The sequence below is a fragment of the Lepisosteus platostomus genome, chromosome 8, assembly GCF_059453375.1.
Source record: "Lepisosteus platostomus isolate fLepPlt1 chromosome 8, fLepPlt1.hap1, whole genome shotgun sequence".
Lineage (NCBI taxonomy): Eukaryota > Metazoa > Chordata > Actinopteri > Semionotiformes > Lepisosteidae > Lepisosteus > Lepisosteus platostomus.
Genome location: NC_142618.1, coordinates 40464124 through 40489701, shown reverse-complemented (window position 1 = coordinate 40489701; position 25578 = coordinate 40464124). Strand labels below are relative to the sequence as shown.

At 37.1% G+C, this 25578-nt stretch overlaps 2 protein-coding genes and 1 long non-coding RNA gene across 5 annotated transcripts in view; 2 read left to right on the top strand and 1 right to left on the bottom strand.

Moving 5' to 3' along the window:
* The window catches only part of LOC148657320 (zinc transporter ZIP12-like), a 31314-nt gene extending 19588 nt beyond the window's left edge, over window positions 1–11726 (top strand). Inside the window, exons 8-14 of one of the 2 annotated variants that reach the window (XM_088643417.1) lie at window positions 411–557; window positions 2596–2691; window positions 3314–3389; window positions 3639–3797; window positions 4471–4658; window positions 5390–5521; window positions 11285–11726. In XM_088643417.1, the coding sequence (XP_088499543.1) occupies window positions 411–557; window positions 2596–2691; window positions 3314–3389; window positions 3639–3797; window positions 4471–4658; window positions 5390–5518 (795 nt within the window). In that variant the 3' untranslated portion in view covers window positions 5519–5521; window positions 11285–11726. Of the gene's footprint in view, window positions 1–410; window positions 558–2595; window positions 2692–3313; window positions 3390–3638; window positions 3798–4470; window positions 4659–5389; window positions 5522–7668; window positions 7821–11284 lie in introns of those variants that run through there. The other variant, XM_088643416.1, reaches the window with a different exon arrangement.
* Window positions 10085–21653, bottom strand: LOC148657319 (uncharacterized). Its single transcript, XR_015940935.1, has 3 exons — window positions 21232–21653; window positions 11361–11541; window positions 10085–10253 (listed from the first exon to the last, which is right to left on the bottom strand). It is a non-coding gene; the product is annotated as an uncharacterized LOC148657319 (long non-coding RNA).
* A 1088-nt stretch (window positions 21654–22741) lies between these two features.
* The window catches only part of LOC148657318 (voltage-dependent L-type calcium channel subunit beta-2-like), a 168580-nt gene continuing 165743 nt past the window's right edge, over window positions 22742–25578 (top strand). For both annotated transcript variants that reach the window (XM_088643414.1, XM_088643407.1), the window contains exon 1: window positions 22742–23037. In XM_088643414.1, coding sequence (XP_088499540.1) covers window positions 23008–23037 — 30 coding nt within the window. In that variant the 5' untranslated portion in view covers window positions 22742–23007. The remainder of the gene's footprint in view (window positions 23038–25578) is intronic.

Below are 25578 nucleotides of genomic sequence, written 5' to 3'. Positions count from 1 at the left end.
GCTATGATACCTCCTTGATGACCGTGTTAGGTGACAACAGAAAAGAAAGAAAGGGGGAAATAAAGCCTATTAAAGGATAAGCAATCATCTGTCCATCATCATCAGCCACTTTACTTGAACTGTCACCTAACCACACTAAGTGCATGGAGAGAATACTCCCTGGACAGGACAGTATATTGCAGGATGTGTGTGTTCTTTTGTTGCATTTGTTTAAAATGCATTTCCTTCTTTTATATTGAAGCTTCATTTGTGTACAGTGGAAGAATTCTGTGTTTTAAGAATCAGAAATGATGCAATTTTGGTGTATTTCAATCAAATCGAAATGTCTTCAGTATTAGCATTCAGTAGTCATACCATCAGAATCACAAAGAATGAAAAGCACATGCACTAAAAGCTTCTGTTTCTGTAAGATTCTGGGCCTTCACAGTCACAGTGAAGATCACCATTTAACAGAAGGCAAAGACTATCTCTGGAAGATTCTGGGGATTATTGGAGGGATCTACGGGTTCTTTCTCATTGAGAAGATTTTTTTTCTGGTTATGCCCGGACACACTAAGGTAAGACCTTTCTGAGAACATCTCTAAAAACAGGATAATGAACATTTTTTATATTCTGTAGTTGTATCACATATTAAGACAATATTTAATTTTTAAAATTAGCTTTTCAATGTGATGTGATCACTTTGTGAACTTCAGGCATTTTTTGAAGAACAGTCCAACAGGCTTGCTGTAATGCTATTAGCTTTACACTTTAAAAGAATATATACAGTAGCACATATTTGATGCATTAAATAAATTATGGTTTGATAAAAGTTAGGTTCCCAGTCATCACATCAGTAAACATCTCCCTACTGGAATACCAGCTTAGTCCTGCAGCCTTTGGGCACATGGAGAGAGTGGGGATTTCTTTATTATGTACAGTGCCTTGCAAAGTATTCAGATCCTTGTCCAATGTTCATATTGTAATGCTTTAAAACTTGCAGTCATGACACTTTGAAGTAGTAATTACATTTTGTTATATACACAGTAAAAAGATAACATGAAAGCAAAATGGAAAAATCATGATTGCATATGTATTCAAACCCTTTGCTGTGAAGGATTGTTTTTATCTTTTATATAGTGTAACACCATGATTATATTAAAATCATTGTAATCATAACACTTGTAATCTTATACAGTACCTGCACTTTCTGTGTAACCTAGTAGTGATTCGAAGCATTACATCTGTAGATTGTAAGAAATTGTTCCTGTTTAAAACACTTCTTTTGTTAACAATATGTCCTTGTAATTCTGACATGACGTATGGATGGCAAGTTTTTTGAAAGGCAAGAATGGAAAGTCTCCCAGTTGCTGGATGAGGGGGGCTGCGACAATTGTAACTTCTGTTATCTGGCTATAAAGAGAGTTCTGCGAGGAAAAAATAACAGAGAAAGAAAAAGAGAAACATTTTCTTCCTCTCATGCTAGTGTGGCTTAACTTTAGCTGAAGTAAAGGCCTGATGAGCACTTCACCTCTGTAGTCTGGACTGTGATTAATTTCCCATTCTTCTGAAGAAGGGTACCCTCGCCCATTTACCTTCAGCTTCAGCTACCCCAGACCTAAATTAGTGGTGCAACTGAACCACTGAACCTCACAATGAGTTGATAGGCCTCTGTCTGTGTGCAATCATAGATTTTCACCTGATTTCAGAATAAAATCACCTGTTTCTGTGTAGTTCCCTAGTCAGGTGGTGCATTTCGAGCAATATCCTTGAATGGCACTGTCAAAGTCCTGCCTTGAATTCTATAAAGAATCTGTGGGAAGACTGGAAAAGTGATGTTCATAAGCGATCCCCAAGGCACGTGAGAGAAACTGAGCCAATCTGCCAAGAATAAATAGGCAACAAATGCATCAAGACAGTGTACAAAGTTGGAAGAGACTTCCCTAAAAAGACTCCTGGTTGTAATTAATACCAAAGGTTTGAATGCTTATACCTTATTTAAGATTGTTCTTTTTAAACATCTTATTTTTTTAAAAAAATGCATATATCCTTTTATTATTTCAACAAATGGACATCATAGGAAGGGTCTGAATAATTTTGCAAGGCATTTTAAAATAAGACCTTCACACTTCACACTGCACAACCTCAGACTGACATGAAACTACCTTTTACCATTTGGAGTTATGTGGATCTTGATCACTCATACTTCATTGCACAAAACAGAATTCACAGACTTAGCACTTGGGTAGAATGCATGTATGTGTAGCCCTTGGAGTCAAATGGATTGCAAAGAATAATGAATGGTTATGCAACACTGGGATATAAAAAGGGGTTGGGGCAACTGTAGTTTTTGTATACATATGTAATTTCAATATGTGGCTATGTTCTTGAGATAGGCACACAAGTCACGGTTTTGATTGCATGAATGATTTTGAAGAAACTAGCATTGCTCACTGCCTGCTTTATAGTTAATGAATTATATGGGCGATTTGCAGAGGGTTTTCTTACAGAGCAAATTGGGTCTGTTAAGTTAAACGATCAAAGCAATCCCATTACACATTGAACTCAATACAATTGCTCATTAACCAGACTTTTATATCTTAAATTGACCAAAAGGCAAATGAACACTTGAATCATTCCCATGACCTTCCCTTGGAGTCAAACTGCAATAACCAATCTCAAAGAGGAAAATCCATATCAACTATGCAACTGGTGAGTGCATCTCTTATATAAGGTACAGTTCTTTATTTGTTTTTGAACATTGCACATAATGTTTGTAGTGCATTTAGCATTACTGTTTATAACAGCAATGTGTTTTGTAATCAGAAAATGAAACATGGTATATTGTAAGATAAAATGATTAATAGTATTCCATGCTAGAAAAAATAGAATGTCAACAGATTTGTTTTGTGACTAAACACAATCTAAAAAAAGATACTCATAGGCATTTATATTGAGTCATCAATGTCCCCATACAGACAAAGTAAGGAAGAGATAAGAAAAAAAGGTACAAAAGTTAGTGGATTGTGACTGCAAAGTTGCAGTATGATAACCTATGTCTTGTAGAAACCTATGACCTCTATTTATCACACAGCCCTGGCAGCTTTCTAACAGAGTATTTATAGTTTAATTACTTACCGTACAGCTTTATTACCTGTTGGTATGGAATGCAGTATAGGTTACATACAGTACGGTTCTTCTGTGTTCTCTTTTCAGATAATGAAATTTGAATTTGCCAACTTTATACAACTATATTGTGAATCTTCAGGATAATTCTGCAAGCTGAAACTGTATTTCTAAAACAATTAAATAATGTTGTGCTACTCCAAAACAGGGTATTCCTGAAGATTCTGAATGTACAGAAATACATTCTGAAGATGCTGAAGTGCACCTCCCTACAAGTCCAAAAAGTGAGATATTACATTTAATTCTCTACAAAATGAAGTGGGTTTATTGCAACAGTAAGGAACTGACTAATGTATGAAAGCATTATATTCTATAAAGAAAATGATCTCAATTTAAGTTAAATTGTAATGTAATAGAAATTACAGTAAATAACTAATTCCACAAAGAGCAATTTAATATTTTAGAATTAGTCAGAAAGCACAAGTTATTGTTTCTTGTCTCAAATTTACAACTCATTTGTACTGTATTTTCAGGGCAGGGTGTTTCCTTGCTGGCTGTCATGGTCATAGTTGGAGACAGCCTTCACAATTTTGCTGATGGTCTTGTTGTTGGGGCAGCGTTTTCATCCTCCACAGAAACTGGCATGGCAACAACCGTTGCCATACTATGTCACGAAATCCCTCATGAAATGGGTAGGTTTTCAGTGTTCCTTGTTAATCAGGAGTTTAACTATGGCCAAATCACAAGCATTGCACTCAATGGTGAAGTTGACCGGTGAGGGAAGAACACAATAATCACCATCAAGTAGAGGAATGGAACTTTAAGTCTTTAAGCATGTAAGACTCGAAACCTTAAATGCACCTTTTCATAATGTGTGGAAAGTAATACTATATATTAAGTGCCTTTAATAATGTGCACCAATGCCATCTGCAACAGATAATTTCATTACTATTAAATAACATAAAATACTGCTGGGCAGCAGTGGCACAGTAGTTGGTATTACTAGTTACTAGTGGTTACTATTATTAGTTAGTATTGTAGTACTTGGGCCCTGACTTCAATTCCTGGGCTTCTATTTGTATGTTCTCCCTGTGTTTGCCCTGGTTTCCTCCGTGTGCTCCAGATTCCTCTCATGGTGTGAGTGTGTGTGTGTGCTTGTGTCTGTGTGTGCCCTGCAATGGACTAGAGTCCAATCCAGAGTGTCACCTGCCTTGTGCCTGTTGCTTGCCAGGATAGGTTTCTGCTTCCCCTGTGACCCTGGAAAAACGTATTAGAAAATGGATAGGAGGATGGATAAAATATTGCTATTTTATATCAAGAATTAACTCATCCTTCCTGCATCTGTGTCTGCTTTTCTTAATGCAGGTGACTTTGCAGTTCTGCTGAATTCTGGCCTCTCAGTGAAAAGTGCCATGTTATTAAATTTTATCAGTGCCCTCACTGCCTTTATTGGGCTTTACATTGGACTCTTCGTATCCTCAGACACAGAGGTGCAACAGTGGATATTTTCAGTCACAGCAGGGATCTTCTTATACCTGTCTTTAGTGGAAATGGTAAGCTGAAAAACTGATGCATCAGCACCCAACACTTCTAAAATTTATGTTGGTTTCTGATTTTCGACTAGTATGCACTAAACCTGGAATGAACTCTTTAGCTGCTTGAATAATCAGACCATTAAGTTAGTTGTGGTAACAACGTAACTGCAGAATTGGCCCATTATATGCCTAATCATGGGGAGTTCACTCCATTCTCCGTTATTTATCCTCTTCTCCTAGCTTCTGCTGGGCCAACCTGCCTGATTGATTTGAAATTACTTTACAGAAAAGCCCAATGAAAACAATTACAGCATATAATATTAGAAGCTTAAAAAGGGAGAAACATCTTAATAGCTCATTTTAATTTTGTAAAGTTAAATTGGACAAGCATCCTGGCTGTAAATAAATTAGGAATTTCTGCAGCTTTACATTTACCTTGCTTCTGTTCTCTCACTCTAGAATCTTATATATTCCAATTAAGTAATTACACTTAGTGATTGTCCACTACGCAGTTGTTAAAGTACTACCTAATTTTGAGGTGTCTCTTTTTCAGAAATTAAAATTTCCATTCATTAATTTAAAACAAAAAAAACAACATCTCATAGTCTCTGAGTCTTTCTGAAAGTGAATTCTAGCTCACTTGTGACACTGGGAATCTGCTGTCTATCTTTGCATGTAGAGTATCTTGCACAGAACTATATCCAAAAAAGACAAAGTCAGGTATGCACCAATTTTTGTTTCAATTGCAGCTTCCAGAAATGAGCCATGTGAAGACTGACCGGCTCTGGCTGATGTTCCTGTTGCAGAACTTAGGGCTGTTGCTTGGCTGGGGCTGCCTCCTTGTGCTGGCTCTCTACGAGCACAAACTGAAGTTCTGAAAGGTACAAACGCTACAGCATTGAAATTACCTACAGAACATTAAATTCAGACCTGACAGAAAAGGATATAATACAAGAAATAAGAAAACTACTTGTGCTGATATATTTTTTCTGTACATATTGTACTGGTACTTGTAGAATGATACTGTATGTTCCTTATATCCTTGTGAGAATTCACTTAGTTATATACTCAATGCTGTACATTTTTGTTAACAATCTACTATTGTTATGGTAAACAATCCAAAACATTTAAAAGTCTACTAAAAACGTTTTATTTTTATTTTTATTCATTTAAGAAGACTAATTTGATGTATAATATCATGGCAGCAAAGCCAAATAAATTTATGAGAAGTCACAAAACCAAAAGGCTCAGTAAAACCCACTTAAACTCTTGGAAACTTGGAAGACAACATTAACAAGATTCAGTTTTGTGAAAAGATGTTATTAGCTCATGAACATAAGAAAGGTTTGCAAACAATAGTGGCCATTCACCCCATCATGCTTGTTTTGTAGTTTAGTAGCTACTGTAGTGCTAACATTTTGTTCAGCCATTTCTTAAAGGTGTCCAGAGTAAGTGCTTCAACGAGCTGATGGGAGGCCTGTTCCATATACAGTTTTATGCAAAAGTTTGGGCACCCCTGGCTAAATTACATGTTTTGTTGATTTTCTAAGTGAAAAGAAGTGAACACAACCTCTGCATTGAACAAAATAAAACTTGACATATTTCCACAAATTTTAATGCACAGTTACTATTTATTTGCTGAATTTAACAGATTTAACAAAAATAAAACAGTAAATGTGGCATGTGCAAACGTTTGGCAACCCCATCAGTCAGTACTTAGTAACACCCCCTTTGGCAGAAATCACAGCCTCCAAACGTTTCTTGTAGCCAGCTAACATTCTTTCTATTCTTGTTTTAGGATTTTTTTTCCCACTCTTGCAGAATGCTTCTAATCCAGAAATATTCTTAGATCGCCTTGCTTGTTTGCTTGGTTGTCTTCTCCTTTTTTTATCCAAACATACCTTTGGTGATTGTAACCAAAGAGTTACATTTTTGGTTAATCAGACCACAGCACTTTGTTCCAAAACGCCTCTGGCTTATCTAAGTGTTGTGTTGCATACTTCAGATGTTGACTTTTGTGATGAGATCGCAGGTAAGGTTTCCTTCTGATGACTCTTCCATGCAGATCATGTTTGTGCAAGCAAGCTACACACCACAGTGGACCGGTGCACCACTACTGCTGTGCCAGCTAAACCTTCCTGCAGGTCCTTTGCAGTGATATGTGGGTTTTGCTTTGCATTCCTGACCAGTCTATGAGCAGTTCTATCTGAGATTCTTCTTGGTTTTCCAGGTCTTGTCTTGACTTCAACAGTTCCCCTTAACTTTCATTTCTTAATGACATTTCGGACAGTGGAAATTGCAAGCAGGAAGCGTTTACATACCTTTTTTAGCCTTCCCCTGCTTTGTAAGAGTCAATTATCTTTATTTTCTGATCCTCAGTCAGCTGCTTAGAGGAGCTCATGGTTGTTGAGTGTAAGCACAACACCCTAAGAGGTTCGAAGAGTCAGAGAATTTATGAAGCTCTGGAATTGTCATCACCTGATTTACTGTAGATTAACGCCTAACAAGTCAATTAAGTTCTGAGACCTTACAAAAAAATAACACTAGTGGATCAACTGGAAGGGTGCCCAAAATTTGCACATGCACATTTATTGTATTATTTTTTACAATCTATTAAATGTAGCAAATAAATAGTAACTGTGCATTACAATTTGCAGAAATATGTCAAGTTTAACTTTGTTCGCTGCAGAGGTTGTGTTAACTTCTTTTTACTTAGAAAATCAACAAAACATGTAATTTAGCCAGGGGTGCCCAAACTTTTGCATAAAACCATACTTAACAGTATTTACTTGGATAATATCTCCCTTCAATCTGCTGTGAAGAGATTTACCTCACTCAGCTTGTCCATATATCACAGCCCTTCTTCTTCTAAGTCTATAACATTTTTTCTGTGGTATTTCCATCAAAACTGAACATATGATATTCTAGATGAGGTCATACTAGTGTAGTGGAACAGAATTCCACCTTTCATTTATTTTTAAATATGCTGATTTGATATGTTTTACATTTTGTCCCTCTTACTATTTAGGATATTTGACAATTTCTTAGTCTTGCTGTAAAACCGGAGATTGGACACCTCCATGATTACAGGGACAGTTCTGCCCTTCTACAAGACATGTACTGTAAGCCTCCAGACGTATCTCAATGTTAACAATAAATTACTGGTTCAAACCATAAAAATCAGCAGTCGGTGCAATTTTTACCCTTTTCACCCCGCAAGGAATGACAAGTATTTATACAACACTGAAGTCACAGCACGTAATTGGTGTAAATAATGTGCTTAATTACAATGGAACATATCCTGGGACACACTAGTATTTATAGAGAACAAACTAAAAATACCTAAAAAAGGAAAATATAGAAGATACTGTGATCCGATTCCCTGCAGAAAACTTGATATTTTTTATTTGTGCTGATATTTTTTTATTACTGCTGATATGCATTGTTCTTATTAAAGACAGGAGTATACAAAAATATTTGATGTAAAAGTAGGTACTGTCTTAGTGTTTTATATTCATCTTGAGGAAAGAATATCTGTCAATATACAGAGTGGTTATGGGCAAGCAGACAAACCTACAGAGAGCTCACTAGCCTACCTTATACAGTAAGTGTTACAGTGTAGGTGCACTTTCTATTGGAGTGTACACTCCATACACTCTTCCAGTCTGACTAATCCCTGTATACTGCAGGAAGTAATATGCTTCCATTCATCACAAATTATACTACCAAGAGCCCTTAATTAAATTATATGACTTGATTCAAGTGAGTTTAGTAACAGATTGCAACACACTAGGTTCAAAATAGTCTTGGAATGCCAAATTACCTGCTGGCTGGCTACCTTACCAGGTAGCTTTCATTTTCCCCTTTTCCAGAAGCTGTTTATTTGAGGCATAATTGGCATCACACAGCCCAACTCAATGTCATAAAATCCATTCCACAGTGAAATTCCACAGTGAAACATTATACTGTAGGCTTTGTGAAGCACTGTATTCCATAATACTTTAGATCAATTGTATTTGGTTCTTTTAGAAGTTTACTCATTTAAAGTCCTAATAAAGCCAAATGTTGAATCTTTTCAAAGGTTTTGTTATGTAGCTAAAATGTTAAACTGTACCTCAGATTCAATACACAAAATGTCCTAGTGGTAAAGAGTTTGCCTGCAGGGCAATTTAACCTTGTATATACAATAAGATGCATTTTGTTTTTAAATTTCACTTTTATGGTGTGGTAATGTAATTATTCATCTGCCCTGCTTTAAGGTTCTGAAAAAATGATTAACATAATGTCTATTTAAATATGACATGTCTATGTAATTTAGAGAAGTGCTAAATAATCTGTGGGTATGGTTATAGAAGGTAAAAGCCACAACCTCAGAGTGGCCTTGGATTATGAAAGGAATAAAATCTCACGGCTCTTGACTGTTTCCTATTTCTCACAAGTCAGGTTGTAATGGTTTGTGCGCATGCAATACAAATAACAAATACTATCTGTGTGTGAAGCGGTCTTCTCCTTCGTGGCTAAACTATCGTTTAATGCTTACTGGAAATGACCCTGTGCAACAAGAGGAGAATAATTTAAAAAACATCCATAGATATAATGGATTTAAAATTTGTATCAATAAATTTCAGTAGGTTTATAAAATCCTGTTGTTCCCTTGTTTTAACACTTTATTTTGTATTTTTAACTAATTAATTTAGAAGGAGACACAGTAGCACAGTGGTTAGAATTGCTGCCTTGCAGTGGGTCATGGCTCTGGGTATGTTTCTGTGGTGCTCTCTGCATGCAGTGCAGTGTTTCCCCCTGTGTTTGTGTGCGTTTCCTCTGGGTACTCCAGTCTCCTCCTACAGTCCGAAGATATGGTGGTGTCTTCATTGGCGTCTGTAAAAACTGGCTCTGGTGTGAACGTTCGTGTATGTGTGTGCCCTGTGAGGGACTGGCATCCAATCAAGTGTGTCTCCTGCCTTGTGCCTGTTGCTTGCCCAGATAGGCTCTGACTCCCCTGTGGTTCTGTATTGGATTCTTAATTTTGTGTGTGTACTTTTATAAGAGTCAGTGGCACTGAGCATGTTACAGAAAGTAACATTCTCTTTAAACCTAGACATTGTAGAGGTCTCAGCAGCCGAATTAATTGTGCTTTAATAGTTCAAGGACTGGAAAACAAAAGAGCTTATTCCATGCTGAAAAGAGAAGAAAAGAAACACAATGGCTTTGGAGACTTCTTCTGTGGAGCTTAAACGTTGTGTTTATTTTCTTCTCTTTTCAGCATGGAATAAACCTTTACTTGTTCCTTTGCAGCCTACGCATGCTGACAGAGCCACCTACAGTACTTGAAAAAATGAGCTTGACTGAATGATCTCTATTTTCTGTTACATGTGTGCCATGGCAAATGTTTTGTAGCTGCAGCGAAGAAACATTTGTCTAAAAAACCAAAGGACATTCTTAAACACTTAGCTTTGCATTTTTCAAGTGTATGTAACAATGGCAGGAAGTTCACTAGTTATTATCAAGATTTTCTTTGCCTGTGGATTGCCTGGAACTTGAGGCCTCCAACAGCTATGGCATTTTCAGGAAGTCCCAAGGTTTAAGGGAATTGTTTTCAACATGATTGTTGGCCTGTAAGGAAGGAAATCTTTTTTATCTTTGCTTTCGATGTGTGTGTCAGTTTTCTATCATCATATAGACTCTCTCAGCAAAAAAAAATCAAGATCAAAGGTCAGAAGGACAAAGTTCTTCCATCAGAAAGAAGTGATCTGCACTTTTCACAAAATGAAATAAAAACAATCATTGATCTAAACTTAACACAAAGTGAAATAAAAATAATCACTAGCCAAGCTGTGAAATATCTCTTTTGATTGTCATAATATATATAAAGAGAAGAAAACATATTTCTAAGCAGTCAAATTCACTTTGTTTTAATTTTTCAGCAAATCTTCCAATTTTCCTATAACATCTTTCACCATATCCAGTGATAACTTTTTAAAATTTAAAATGATCTTTCCACATACTGTATGCATTGAATGTTCTTTTTTATGATACTAACTTCTGTCACAACTTTTTTGAAAACACTGAAAGTATTCCTGTTATGACATTAAACTTTGGAGATTATAGTGTTTAGTACTTATGTTAAATCATGCCATGAGCACTGCCCAATGTATCAAATTACTCTTGCAAATGAATTAATGCATAATATCCATTAATTTAATGGATTCTAATTTAACTTTGCATATGATTGTTTTTAGAAAAATGTATTTGTAAATTATGTTTACTTATTAAAAATCATTACCCTAATGGCTAATAGGTAAGACAGGGCATTAACTAACATGAGCATTGTTAGATACAAGGTTGATGTGTTTTTTTAAACTAAACATCTTTCACAAACCTTATTGTGCATATTAATTTCCTTGCTGTTCCTAACGAAAGGGCAAATTCACTCTTTCAGTGCATACCTCTTTTTATAAATAGAAGAAAGGTCATGTTTATGTCACATAGTTAAACAGGATGTACTGTATGTTTACTGAGGATTTGTGGATATATTGGATTAACAAAATATCTGTGCTTGCTTTGAATCAAAGCGACCCCTAGTGAACATAAATAACATAATCTCATCTCATTTTCTACCTGCTTACCCCTGCTGAGGGTCGCAGTGGTAACAGGCTGAGCTGGCCGGACCAGACTTCCGTTTCCCCAGCAACCATCTCCAGCTCCTCCTGAGGGACTCACCAGGCCGGTTGAGAGCTATAATTCCTCCAGCTTGTCCCGGCTCAGCCCTGAGGGCTCTTCCCAGTGGGTCGTATCCGGTACACCTCCAGTAGGAGGTGCCAGGGGGCATCCTCACCAGACAACAGAACCACCTCACTGGGCTCCTCCATGACATAATATGTTGTACTAATCTACCTAGTTTCTATAAAAGGAAAATATAGAAAAAATATTATACACCACAAAGTAGTTAAAAATGAAAAAACAATTACAATTACAAAATTATACAATATACAAATTATATACAGTATTTAATTATAATATATATATTACATTGAATATTATTATAAAATGCAATTACATTGGCAATTAAAATATTATTATGGTAAATCAGATATGATTTTGGAACTTTTTGCCTCTGCCTTTTTGCATTTGTTGCTTTAGCCCAACAATTGTTTTTTCTACCAGAATAAATGTACAGCTAAGACAAATAAACCAATGTACAGTATAACATTTATACCAGGTAATTCTCAACAGATGTATTTCTGATAAAATACAGTAATTACACGTTTATTTAAGATTCCATAATAGTTGCACTGAAATTCATTTTAATAATAAATATTTGTTAATGTTGATCAACTTAATGTAAATATAAAGGAAAGACTCTTGTTATTGGCTGGGGAATGGTGTACAAATATGTATAGTCATGCACCATAGACTGGACTGTGCAACTTTGTTTCATTTGAGCAAGCCTTTTAAGTGTCATAAAGAACACTGCAATTTTTTCTTATTTAGGTTTTTAGGCAATCACCGTATTAATTGTAGGTTGTGTCAATTGTTTTATTTATTAAATATTAACATTTTATATTTCACTGTGAAAACAAAATATTTAAAATGGATTGATTAATTATTTAAAATCCATCCATTTTCTAACAACTTTATCCCATTCAAGATAGTGGGGGAGCCAGAGACTCCAGAAAGCAATGAGTGTAAGGCAGGATACACCCTGAATGACATACAGTACACACATGCACACACACAGCAAGGCCAATTTTCCAAGAAGTCAATTAACCTACCAGTATGTCTTTGGACTGTGAGCACACAGAGGAAGCCCAAATGAACATAAGAAAACACACAAACTGCATGCAGATACTGTAGCACCTGTCACAACTTGTTCCTTCTCCCATAAGAGCCCTGGCATTCCTATGTGTACTAAATTCCACACACACTCATCCAGGAACTAATTATCCAACCATGTCTAATATTTAAACACTCTTCACCGGCTTACAATACCTACGGTCACTATTGAGAAGTCTTCCACAGCTTTCTCTTGTGCGCTCTAATATTCTTGACCTGACTCCTTGATTACTCACAATGGTTCTCCTACTTTTGACTTCGCTCTTGCCCAACGACTTGGTTTTGGAATCTTGGATTTACTTTTGCTCGAACTCCCTTCCTCATGGCTTCGCACAGGGGTCCAACTACTCACCCCTTTCAGAATTCCTGACAGCACCCTAGTAATCAAACCCGAGGCCCCAGTGATGTGAGGCAGCAAAGCTAACCACTGTGCTACCATGTACTGTATAACTGTTCTTTAATTCCTCTAACAGCTACATTACAGCATTATCTATTCAAATAAAACATAAAAGAGAAAAAAGTATCCATACGGGACAAACTTACCAAGGAACATAAACACTATCATCTCCAATAGCCTAAACAACAGTACATAAAATCCAAAGCAATCTTAATTGTCCTATATACAGGCGTGTCTCCTTGCACCACACCAAAAAAGAACAAAACTCATACAGAAGTCCTACAACGCCTCCTCTTCAGATCTGACAGTCCCAAATAGTATGTCCCATTTTGTACTCCCTACCTTGTCTCTCCACAACAAAGACAGGGTAAGGGGAAAAAGATAATCGCTGAAATACAGTTACAGCAAAAAATGAAAGCAAAAAAAGTTAATTGTAATACTTTGCTAATGATCTAAATTTACATACAGTCACAGCTTTATTCTTTTACCATTACATAGCATTTTGAATGTGGAGTAGTAGAGTTTATTGCCATAGGTACATGTACATTGGAATTCTTTTTCATGCTGATAACTCGGGACAATACAGCAGAAGACACAATACAACAGACAACACCATACAATGTAAACAGTACATTACAAACATTATTACATTAGTAATACATTATTACAGTACATTATTTTCCAGAGGTGACTAAATTAAATGAACCACTAGGTGGAACTATACTATTCAGTTTTGGCAAATTGAGCCCTTCTCAGAAAAAAATATTGAAGAGAATAAATATTATCTGAGTAAGAAATATGGACTGCAGCTACAGCACCAGAAAATATAACTTACTGTAGTCTGCAGGTCTTTGTGGAACACTTTCTTATAAATAATACTTTAGTTTTATTGGACATACAGTATAGATACAATTCCTGTACTCATGATGATTGCACAGAATCTTTACATTGTACTATACTATGAAACTAAATCACATTTTGTGAGCTTTTGCTTTCACTTTGTAAATTTCTCAATATACTGTTTGTATGTGTATTGTACTATTATGTATCTGGACTCATTAATATGATTTAAGATTAGCAAGTACAAGTAAATTATCATTCGTTAATTTATTACGACAGTAATAATATACATTACTCTACACAGTATATTATATTGTACATTGTTCTTCAGCAAGTGAACATTATAATTAACTACTCATATCTATAGAGTAAATTTGTTATTTGCAAGATAATAATAATAATAATAATAATAATAATAATAATAATAATAATAATAATAATAATAATAATTGCTTACACTTATATAGCGCTTTTCTGGACACTCTACTCAAAGCGCTTTCCAGGTAATGGGGACTCCCTTCCACCACCACCAATGTGCAGCATCCACCTGGATGATGCGACGGCAGCCATAGTGCGCCAGAACGCTCACCACACATCAGCTATTAGTGGGGAGGAGAGCAGAGTAATGAAGCCAATTCATAGATGGGGATTATTAGGAGGCCATGATTGGTAAGGGCCAATGGTAAATTTGGCTAGGACGCCAATAATAATTGGACAAAGTCCTGTATTCTTCCATATTAATATCAATAATTGTAGTTAAAGTACAGTATGTAGAGAATTAAGATAAAAATATCTAACAAATACTATAAGTACTGTACATTAAGTGGAAGATTGGGATTCATGGAAAATTAGTGATAGAACGGAAGGCAAAACTGATTGCAGAAGTTGGTTTCAAAGAAAAAACAATTAAGAAGTCTGTATCATTTCATACTCCCTTGGCAATAGGAATAGGTAGACTTATTAAAGTTATTCTTCCATTGCTTGCTTTACTGTGGAGAATGCAGCCCTGAACTTCCTATTACAACCGAAACACAAACAGTAGGATGATGAATGGTTTACATAATGAAATGTGCTTGAGCACTTAAAATAGTTGTCCATCAGTTAGAGCTTTGTCTGTTGTGCTTTATTTCCTACTGTACATGTTCCACCTCAATACCTTGTTTAGAAGATGTGAACAGTTTTCTTGAAAAGTGTTTCTTTCAGCATGTAATTGAGGGACAGCCACCTGGGGTCCAAAGGAAAGAATGGGGTTCCCTTTTGACTGAGGTCTGTTAAAACTTTCTATCTGACTAATCAACATATTTTGGAATTTAGGATTTCATGTACTCCATTAACATCAGCAAGACATAACAAAAGATTGGCCAAACGTTTAAGAAAACACCTCAGCGAACTGTCCCTATTTAATTCTATCAGACATGATTTCACTGACCTGTATGTCTACCATACATCCTTTTACTAACATTCCAGGAGTCTTACACAGAAAAAGATCAGAAGCCAAGATTATTCTCAAATGTGAATAACACGTTCCCCATTCTCTCGATGATGGACTAACTTCTTTTTACAAACTTTCCAATCATTTACAGATTTAAGATTTTCCTACTTTCCCATCTTTCTCAGACCTGCAGAAGGCTTCATCACTTATAGTACTTATCAATAGAATGGATCTCATACAACACATTTCTTCTCTATAGTATGAACTGGTATACTATACATGCACATAGAGTTTGTTCTAAAGGGTGTTCAGGTTGCTCTTTGGGAACCAGGACACTCTCTCAAGATGGAGGCTGGCAACAGAATTGTACTTCATTAACCAATGCAATCTGGTGCTAGCATATTTTGGGATGTATTTAAGCAGCGCTTACACATTACTTTTTTGTAGGCTGAATTCATGAAAAAGTAGTACAGTAAAGTTTACTCTGAAACAGGAAGGCATATGTAACACACTGTACCCACAACCAGGTTTGATCCAGTGGTCTCACCGTTCAAAAAACTCATTATTGCTACAGAGCCTTGAAAACCAGGAAGCTTTATTGCAGGCTTTTTCAGAACATAACAACAAAAACAGCCCTCAGAAACGAAACCACAGTGCAGTTCATTACATATGTTGCAAAGTCTAATTACTTACGTTAGAATGTACAGACACACGTTTCACCAATAATCCTAAAAATAAAATAATTTGCAATTGGTCAGCAGCCGTATCACCCTGCAACTCACAACCGGCAAACCCACTGAAACTAAGCAGGTATGAGCCTGGTCAGTACATAAATGGGAGACCTCCTGGTAAAAACTAAGGGTCCGGACTCTCTGTGGTCATGTGGTTGTTTCTTGAAAAGAGGAGGGGTATTACCAAAGAGTCATGACCACATTTCCCACTGGCCTTTACAAATCATGGCCTCCTAATAATCCCCATCTATGAACTGGCTTCATCACTCATCACTCTGTTCTCCTCTGCACTGATAGCTGATGTGTAGTGAGTGTACTGACACACTATGGTTGAAGTTGCATCATCCAGGTGGGGCTACACATTGGTGGTGGTGGAGGGGAGCCCCCAAAACCCATAAAGCGCTTTGAGTGGAGTGGAGTGGCACCTGTTGGCAGAGTATCTGTAACCGCAGCCCTTTCTTATGCTGGCCTGCTGCAGCATAGTAGTTAAAAGAAGAGTTATTTTGCAAGGTGGATTTTGACTGTATGACCTAATTCCCATAGAAACCCACAATTCAACAGAGATCAATGCCTACTTGATATTATTCCATGCACCATGAACATCCACTTACTGTAACTGTTACAGACTGTCCACATCTAAGTCAATTTTGAATCTCACTTATTAACATCTCTTGGAACAGGAGCAATTACACTTTTTTGTCGAGAAAACAGCTCCACTGTTAATGTTTTGCTTGTAAAAGTCTGGCAATTGTCATACAATTGTCTTACAATTGTTGTCACTGACACTTCAGATCAAATAGAAGTGGGTATTTGTTTTAATGACAAAGAAATATGTTGGTTATACCACAAATGCATCATCTATATTTATAGTTTATGTAATGTGGGAGAGAGATACAGCCACTTATCAGTCATTTCTGTTGCTGCAAATTCGAGCTACAGGACACATTATAGCAGCAGAGTGCAGAATGTTTTATCAAAATAACAGGATAACAGGATGGATTCTTTTAAAACCATACCACAATTTATTTTAAAATCAAGGTTTTAAATTTGCCATAGCTGATCACAGGTATTCAGTCTATCAGTCTTTGTCAAACCTGTAGACTAATCAGACTCATTAAAGTAAGAAGTAACTGTCTTAATGAAAGGCACTACATTAATAAAATTAATTATTCGTAATTTCTTCAAAATTCCATAAAATGGTGGTGAGTTTGTGATTAAATGTGTTATTAATAATCAATAATCAGTTGTAAGATTTTTTATTTTAAATTTAAATAGAGTTCTATATTGGAACTAACCTCACAAACACACTTTTAGAAATAGTAATAGATCTTCATTTTGATTATAAAGAACATTCAAACAAAACATGAATTAATAATAATTGCTTACACTTACAGTATATAACACTTTTCTGGACACTCCACTCAAAGCACTTTACAGGTAATGGGGACTCCCCTCCACCAATGTGCTACCCCACCTGGTAGCCATAGTGCGCCAGAATGCTCACCACACATCAGCTATCATTGGAGAGGAGAGCAGACTAATGAAGCCAATTCATAGATGGGGATTATTAGGAGGCCAGGACGGTAATTTATTTTCGAGAAACGCCACAGAGAGTCAGGACCTTTGTTTTACATCTCATCCGAAGGACGGCGTCTGTTTACAGTATAGTGTCCCCGTCGCTATAGTAGGGCATTAAGACCCACATGGACTGCAGGGTGAGCACCCCCCCGTCGCTATAGTAGGGCATTAAGACCCACATGGACTGCAGGGTGAGCACCCCCCGCTGGCCCCACTAAACCTCTTCCAGCAGCAAATTTAGGTTTTTCCCAGGAGGTCTCCCATCCAGGTACCGACCAGGCTTACACCTGCTTAGCTTCAGTGAGTTGCCAGTTGTGAGATGCAGAGTAATATGGCTGCTAGCATAGTGATGCCACATTAAGACAAAGTGAGTTAACTGTGAATATGTACAGCAGTATTGTGCTAGGGGTGGACTTCACCTAGGTAAAGAAATGTCATAAAGCTGATTGGGCCTTTCAGGCTGGAGATCATCATGATCCCCACATGGATGGTGGTTTGCCATTAGAGCAACCTGTCCATATCAATTTATTGTTTCAGGCTATTGGTACCTTTTGGTGGATTTGCAAGGCTCATTGATGTGACATTCTTGTCATGTCTGTTCACTGTTCCCATTCCTCAGAAGAGTCTGATGTTTGTTTCTTCACTGTTTTTAGCATAGCCTGGTCCCCACAGGGTGAGAATTATTGGCCAAGGTTGGTGCCATTGTCCATATCCTTTGATCTGTGGAGATACAGAATTCCTCCCCCACAGTGTCGTAGCTTGATCTGGTAAATAGTTATTTGCTAATAACTCTGATACCTCTTTATCAAGTATAGGGTCACTGGGAAGTCAGAGCCTACCCCGGAAGGATGCTCTCTATACAGGAAGTTAGTCCATCACAGGGCACCCATAGACACACTCACACCAGGGCCAATTTTGTACAGACACTAAAAAAAATGTGAATTCAACTCTAATAATGACCTAAATATATGACTTCACACATCACAGACAGGGGAATGAAAAAATAAATTAAAAACTCCCAAACACTACATAGATTGTTTCTTTTGATCTGTAGCTATAAATAATTCACTATAAAACTTTGTAAAATGAAAAATTGTTTTCTGTTCAGCAAAGAAAACAAACAAACTGCTATGATCTAGCTTCTACTTGGAAATTAACGAAAGCAAATAATCTTGTAGCATTAGAAATAATGATGTTGAACAAATAACTCTTCCCATTTTCATTTGTGAGGAAACTTCAGTTGAACTTCTTAATGTGTTTAAAGTGCATTTGTATGTGTCCAGAAAGGAACACTCTGTGTAGTTTCACTTGTACAATTGACTTTGTTAATTGCATTAAACTACTGCCAAGACTTTATAGCTCGCCTAGTTGCAATATTTTTTGTCCGTAAGTCTCCTCTGTAATTAACTTCTTTATCTGTTTTTCAGCATATTTAAACATACAATTTCATTCAAGGAGAGGTCATACATTTTACAAGTAATAAACTAACTGCATTTTTTATTCTCTTTCATATCCCTGTAAATGTATATTCCTATGACAGATAGCCATGGTGTTTTGTCACAATTTTCTAAGGTGTTCTATTCTTTTAAACCATGGATTTACCTTGCTGTGCCATATTGTTTCCACAGTTTCCCACAGATTCCCTTGCAGTCATAGTGAGAAGTAGGAATGAGGTATCATTCAGTTTTCAGAAGCAACACTACTTAAATTGGAGGTTTTAAACAGGGGATAGTGTCAAATTTTTATTTCACCCACTTCCTGTCTTCTACATATACACATTTCGCCTGATGACCACCATTCTGAGTATCTTTTCTCTCACTAGGTGATTGTGTCTGCCAGGGACAGATCTTACATTCCAGTCCTCCATCTCTTACTTTCATCCTCCATCGTTCCTTGCAATCTCTAAGCTCACCCCCTCCATTCCTTGGGCTCTCAGAGCTGTTTCTTGGCTCCGGCCCCATCATTTCTTCATGCTTTCCTAGCACAGATGGACCCAGAGATCTCACCACCGTTCCCCTCCTCCAAGCCAATGCAGGCAGTCCCCTTCTCAGTCCACCTCAAATAAACCTCTACCTCTCCATGCGCAGCGGAAAACAACTCACTCCCAACAGTCGCCATGAATTCTGCTCTTCTGTTCTGGATCCTCCTAAGCTTCTGGCACATCTGTGCCCCTGGAGCCTTCTACCATCCACTCTGTTCCTCCTTCTCCCTTCCCCTTCTGCCTCATTTCATCATCAGGCATCCAGCCCACCTTTCCTTTCCTGATTCTGACTCCCCAAATCTTCAAATCGCAATGGTATATCTGCACTATGCTCAAAACATATAACCTACCCAAGTCCTGTAGAGTATTTTGCTCATATAATAGTCTCAGTGCCACCATGACCTGTTACACATACAGTAGTCATTTTTGAAGTGTCTTTTGATAAAAGATGGGTTCTCTGTATTATCTGTAAAATTCTTAAATTATCTTAAAAAATCTATAAATAATGCGGGCTTGATGTGTCTAATAATTAAATAGGAAATATTTGGTCCCTATTGCTATTTCAAAAGGATTTGGCACTGGGGTTTAATAAAATTGATTTTGGGGATACAACTTATAAATGTTTCTGAGTTGGAACTGTAATAAAAACAGATAAGTTAGAAAAGAGAGAAGAGCAGATTTCAAGCAGGATAGGGTTACTGAATAAATTAACTTTCATAGTAAGATGTAGGAAACAGTAGTGAAGACCATACATGATTGATTGATTTTAAGCAAACACTTTGAATTTCCATTTCAACCCTCCACCACTTGGTCAGGCACTCACAAGTGAAAGCCTGTGTTGGCCCATAAGTGGAATAGAAGCATACTCATCATTTACTAAATGGTGTACACTCCATTGCTTTTAAATCAGAGGCCATTATGATAATAATTAATCAATTACTGTATGACAGACATTTGCAGAAGAGTTAAAGAAGTTAAAGAAGATCACAGTCACTAATTCATCTCTTTTCTACTGGCCTAGACTAAATACTTAGACCAAAAAGGTCTGAGTTTCTTACTGTAAATCTGACAAGTTGTTGGTAAAAAAAGACTATTTTTAGACGCTTGTGATCATGTTAGTCCTTATAGAAATACTAGTAGAAGGGTATAAGACTTGAAGTTCAGGATAATCTTGGCATAATGACTTAAATAAAACATGGAGTGGCGCCACTTTGGAGATTTACTGGCTGTATAATTTACCCAGGAATTTATTTATTTTATTTATAGGGGTTGGCACAGTGGTATGTCAGGTTGTCCTGCTGCACTTGAATTCTAGATTAAATTCTGAATTTGGGGACATTCTGTGAGGAGTTTGCAGATTGACCTGTATCTGTGTGGGTTCCTTCTCGCGTGCTCTGGGTCCCCCCACAAAACATGCTGGCAATGGTATTTGATGTCTCAGTTGTTATCGTGTGCATTGTCATGGGCTAGTATCCCATTTAGGGTGTAGTTCTAGTTTACACTCTTTGCTTCTGGGATTGGTTCCAGGTTGCTGCAGCACTTACCGGGAATAAGTGACTTTTAGATAAAAGATTAATACTGTAGATCAACAACTTAGCCACAAAATACATTTCTGTTTATGTTACTCACTGTAAGTCAGTGGTGCTCAACCAGGAACTGTCAAAGTCTCCACGCAACCACGCACTCGCCGACACATTCCAACGCGTTCTGTTCACCGCAATTAACCTATTACCCAACCACTTTCCACCCCTTTTTTCTTTCTCTACTTAAGCCTTTCTACCGCACTTCTCCATACTCGCCTGAGCCAAATCTTTTTCTCCGCCTGGTTGTTTCGCCACTTTGGATTATGGATTTTGCCTTCCCACCGACTACGGACCTGCCTCACGGATTGGATTTGGTTATCGGAGTCTGCTCTGTGGTTGACGGATCTGTGCCCTCCTTCTGACCACGAAACTGCCCAACGATTTGGACGTCGGTTACGGGCACTCACGCACTCACTCGACCTGCACTCCAACCCCGCACGGGGTCTGAATCTGCCACTTACTGATCCCTGACAAGAACCTTGGTACCCCTAGGAATTTACACCCAAACTGGGGACTCCCAGGAAAAACGTCTAACCTAATTCATAAGAGTATAAAATCAACAGAGTACAACTGATCTTATAGTGCTTGCAGTGAATAATTCGCAGTTCAGCCGTGTATGATTATCATTAGCTGTACGAATCGACATTAATTACGTATTTCAATTTGAACTTCCATATTGAAAGTGGTATTTCGTAAACTGCCCTCAAATTTTAGGTCTGCTTTAGAATCTCCTGGAGCATTTTTATTGTGAAATTCTAAAGCTAAATATTCTTGCAATATAGGTATATACTGTACCGTAATAGTAGATAGCTTAAAAAGAGCTGTTCATCGGCAGTAAATGAAACCTTTGCTTAAGAAGCAGCAGTAATCCCTATGCCCACAAGGGGGTGGGATACCTCATTTACAGTATTAAAGAGAATCTGTCGAGAACAGGCAGCTCTCCCCACACTCATTCGCACACATTTAAAGCGCCCACTTGTTCGCTGCTAGCTTTACTTAAACTACAGAGCCATGCGCTAGAAGAGCTGACAGACTCACGGCGGAATCACCTATAAGGAAGGGGGAATAAATATAACAAACTGCACAAGAACCAGATAGAAACCATACGAACAGCGCACTTGAATAATATAAACCTGTCCACCTGTCTCAGCAGCCGCAAGGAGATGATGAATAGCTCAGTCTCAATTATGAATATAAGCGACTCATAAGCCGACAACTACTGTATCTAAATAGTGTGTTTGTACAGTATCATGATAATTTATGCATTATGCCTTTCATTTCCGCCATATATATGAGTTATAACTCAGAATAACAAGATCCTAATGGAAATACTTCACATATTTATACTTTCACACATTTCTCTTGAGTTGAAATCGAAATATTTTACTTAGTCCTTCTCATGCCTTTAAACACAGGGTCAGAGAAGAACTTTAACAGAATAATTTATTTTCCGATCAATAATATCGTGAAAAAACACAGGCAATATCAGTCTCCCTACCCGCTATAGTTACTGTACTCCTCACATGTGGAAGCAAACTGGAGATCCCATCAATTTTTGTGAAGAAATTGCGAAACGCGTTTATGTGGTTGATAACTGGAGTTCTTCAAATGTGGTGTTAATATTAAAAAAGTGCAAAAAATGCAGTCCCCACCCCTCGGCTAAGTTCACTTGTTTGGTTTTGGGTACACTACTGTATATACCGCCCCTTCTTTTACAGTCTCATCTCGGCTCTGTTCTCAGTCAGAGCTGCAACTTCCAGTCAGCAAGATATCAAAGTGAGGACTGCGAGAGAGAGTAAGAAATCCACCCTTATTATTTAAAGCATTTACCAGCTGTGAAAAATGGAGGAAGTTCTTTGGTATAATACTTGCAGAAAGACAATTTCCATTTGAGGTTTCTGTGCGTGACTGCATTTATTTAACCACGATAACCTGGCGTTGAAATATACAATCAAATGGTCCAAAGCCCTTTCAACTTCTCAAGACATCCAAATGGACACCCTGGAAAACACGAATTTACAGGTACGTTGCTCTCATTTTAACGTTTTCATTTTAATTAATTCATTAATTTGGAACTAATGATCCAAAGAAATCTAAAGGTATATCACGTCAGGAGTGTATTTTACGATTTTGGAGTAAATGGGCTAGTGGATGCAAGTTTGTTAGTTATCCTGTTGCCCCACTATGAGGAAAAGGGTAACACATGCAAAACGCTTACGACAGACCTGGTTCTTTTTTGTAAAGCGTTCATTTTTATTTTGAATGGCAAAGTTCTACACTCGGAGAGAAATCGTCACGATTACTAAAGCAGCTGATTTCAAGCTTTTACTGTAACTTGTAGCTTTAAAATTCAGGTTTATCGACGGGCATACTGTATACAACACTTGGTATTTTGAGGATGTTTTCTTAATGAGGAGAACCTGGGGAAATTAAAATTGAAGATATTTGATTAAAAACAGTCGTGGCAAGACTTGTCTCAGGTCAGATTATTAGTAGAATAGAACAGCGATGTTTTTATGTGGATTATTAAAGGAACAATAACATAAATATTTGAAAAAGTACTGTAACAAAAAGTGTAAATGAAGCCGGACTCAGCTATTCAAGTTGTATTCGGAAGCATTCATTGGACTGTTTTTTAAAAGGTAACAGGAAGCAAGGGAAAAAAACTGTGTGCTCACATTGAATATCCTCTTGAATGGCATGTTTTATCTTTCAGTTAATTTATTTGTCAGCTTAGATACTGTTTAAGGCATTGGAAAATAATGATTTTGCCAGGGAAATGCATAGAAACAAAGTGGTTTGATAATGAAAGCCGAATTAGAAAAACCAGTAGCAGAGAAGAGGGCAGGAAATCATCCTGGGAATCATCTGTAGATGACTAAAGAAAAAAAAATGGGTAGAGCCAGGCATGAAAACAAAGTTTGGTGTATGCACTTAAAGATGAATAAATGTGTTTATAGACACATTTGGGTGGGTTAATATTGGCCTTGGAAATGACCACGTTTTCAATGAAAACAAAATAGTAATAATAAGAAATGAGCAGATTCATGACGATTATTATGTCAACAGAGGTGTGTAGCTAGCCAAGGTGACTTTTGTAGAAGCTGGGACTATACTGGTATTGTAATGTCTACGGCACTTGGTAGTTGAATCTGAACTCTTGTGGTCAACTGTATGTGTGACTGATTAGCCACCAAACATTACTACCACATGCAGGATGGGTGGGAGAGCAGAAGAAAATGGAAACCACTCCTCAATATGCACCACCTTATTATTGGATTGAAGAGGGTCACATGGGAGGGTGGCACAGTGGCATAGTGCTTAACTTTGCTGCTTCGCAGTGCTGGCACCCTGGGATCAATTCCTGGGGGTGCTATCTATGTGGAATTTATATGTTCTCCCTTCATTTATGTGGGTTTCCTTCAGGTGCTGTGATTTGCTCCCACAGTCAAAAGACTTACTGTATAGTATTTGTACAGTAGGTCCTACAGTACATTGACATCAGAGGAAAATGGCCCTGTTGTGAGTGTTTGTATCTGTATGTGCTCTGCGAGGGACTGGCATCCAGTCCGGGGAGTTTCCTGCCATGTACCCATTGCTTGCTGGGGTAGGCTCTGGCCACACTGTGACCTTGTACTGGATAAAGTGGTTAGTAAATGGATGGATGGTTAAATATGGAATCGAAAAGCGGTTAAAAATGATTTCTCGCTGTACTGTATGTTGTCCTTTTAATTTATTGTGAGATCTCATCTTTACTTTTGCATTGTTGCTGGCAAGCACAAATGTTTTCAAAGGATACTGGACAGTATTATTATGCCACAAATTATGAATAACTCTGTGCTCTTTCTGAATTTACCATTTCAAATTACATATATACCTTATGTGTGATTGAGTCAAAGAGATACCCGCATTTAAGAACAAGATAACAAGAGAGAAGTGGTCCGTTTTCTCCATTTAATAGCTAATTGATCCAAGGATCTGCTGTTTCTTTTGGTATTTACTGAGTAGCAGTCCCACACTTCTACAACTATTTGTATGAAGACATGCCCTGTGTTTTTGGGAAAAAAAAATGATTTCCAGGGAAATGGAAAATCATGATTTGAATGAAATTATTTTATTTTAAATGTACTTTCCAATTGTGTCCTCTGGTTCCTGTCTCATTGTTGATTCTGCAGCACAATGTGTGTAAAAAGTAGACTACAGTATGTCCAAAGTAACCCATCAGATTGCTAAAAATGTTTTATATACAGGACAATATTTCAGTTTACATTTTAAGTGAAGTTTGGAAAGTTACTTGTTATTACTTAGAATAAACATTTTTATTATCATTTAGTTTTAAACATTCATTTATTTTTACTTACAATAAACAACCTTCTTCATTTTTACTGTCATTTTTCAACTATGCTATCCAAAGTTTCTGTAAACTCTGGAGTTGCTTAATCAAAGAAAGCTGTCAGCTAACAGCATCTTTTTGAGTTCATGATTACCTTAATTGTCCTTTTTTCTAAGATGTTCCCTAGTTATTGACTAGATGTTACAATTTATAAAATAAATTGTCTATAC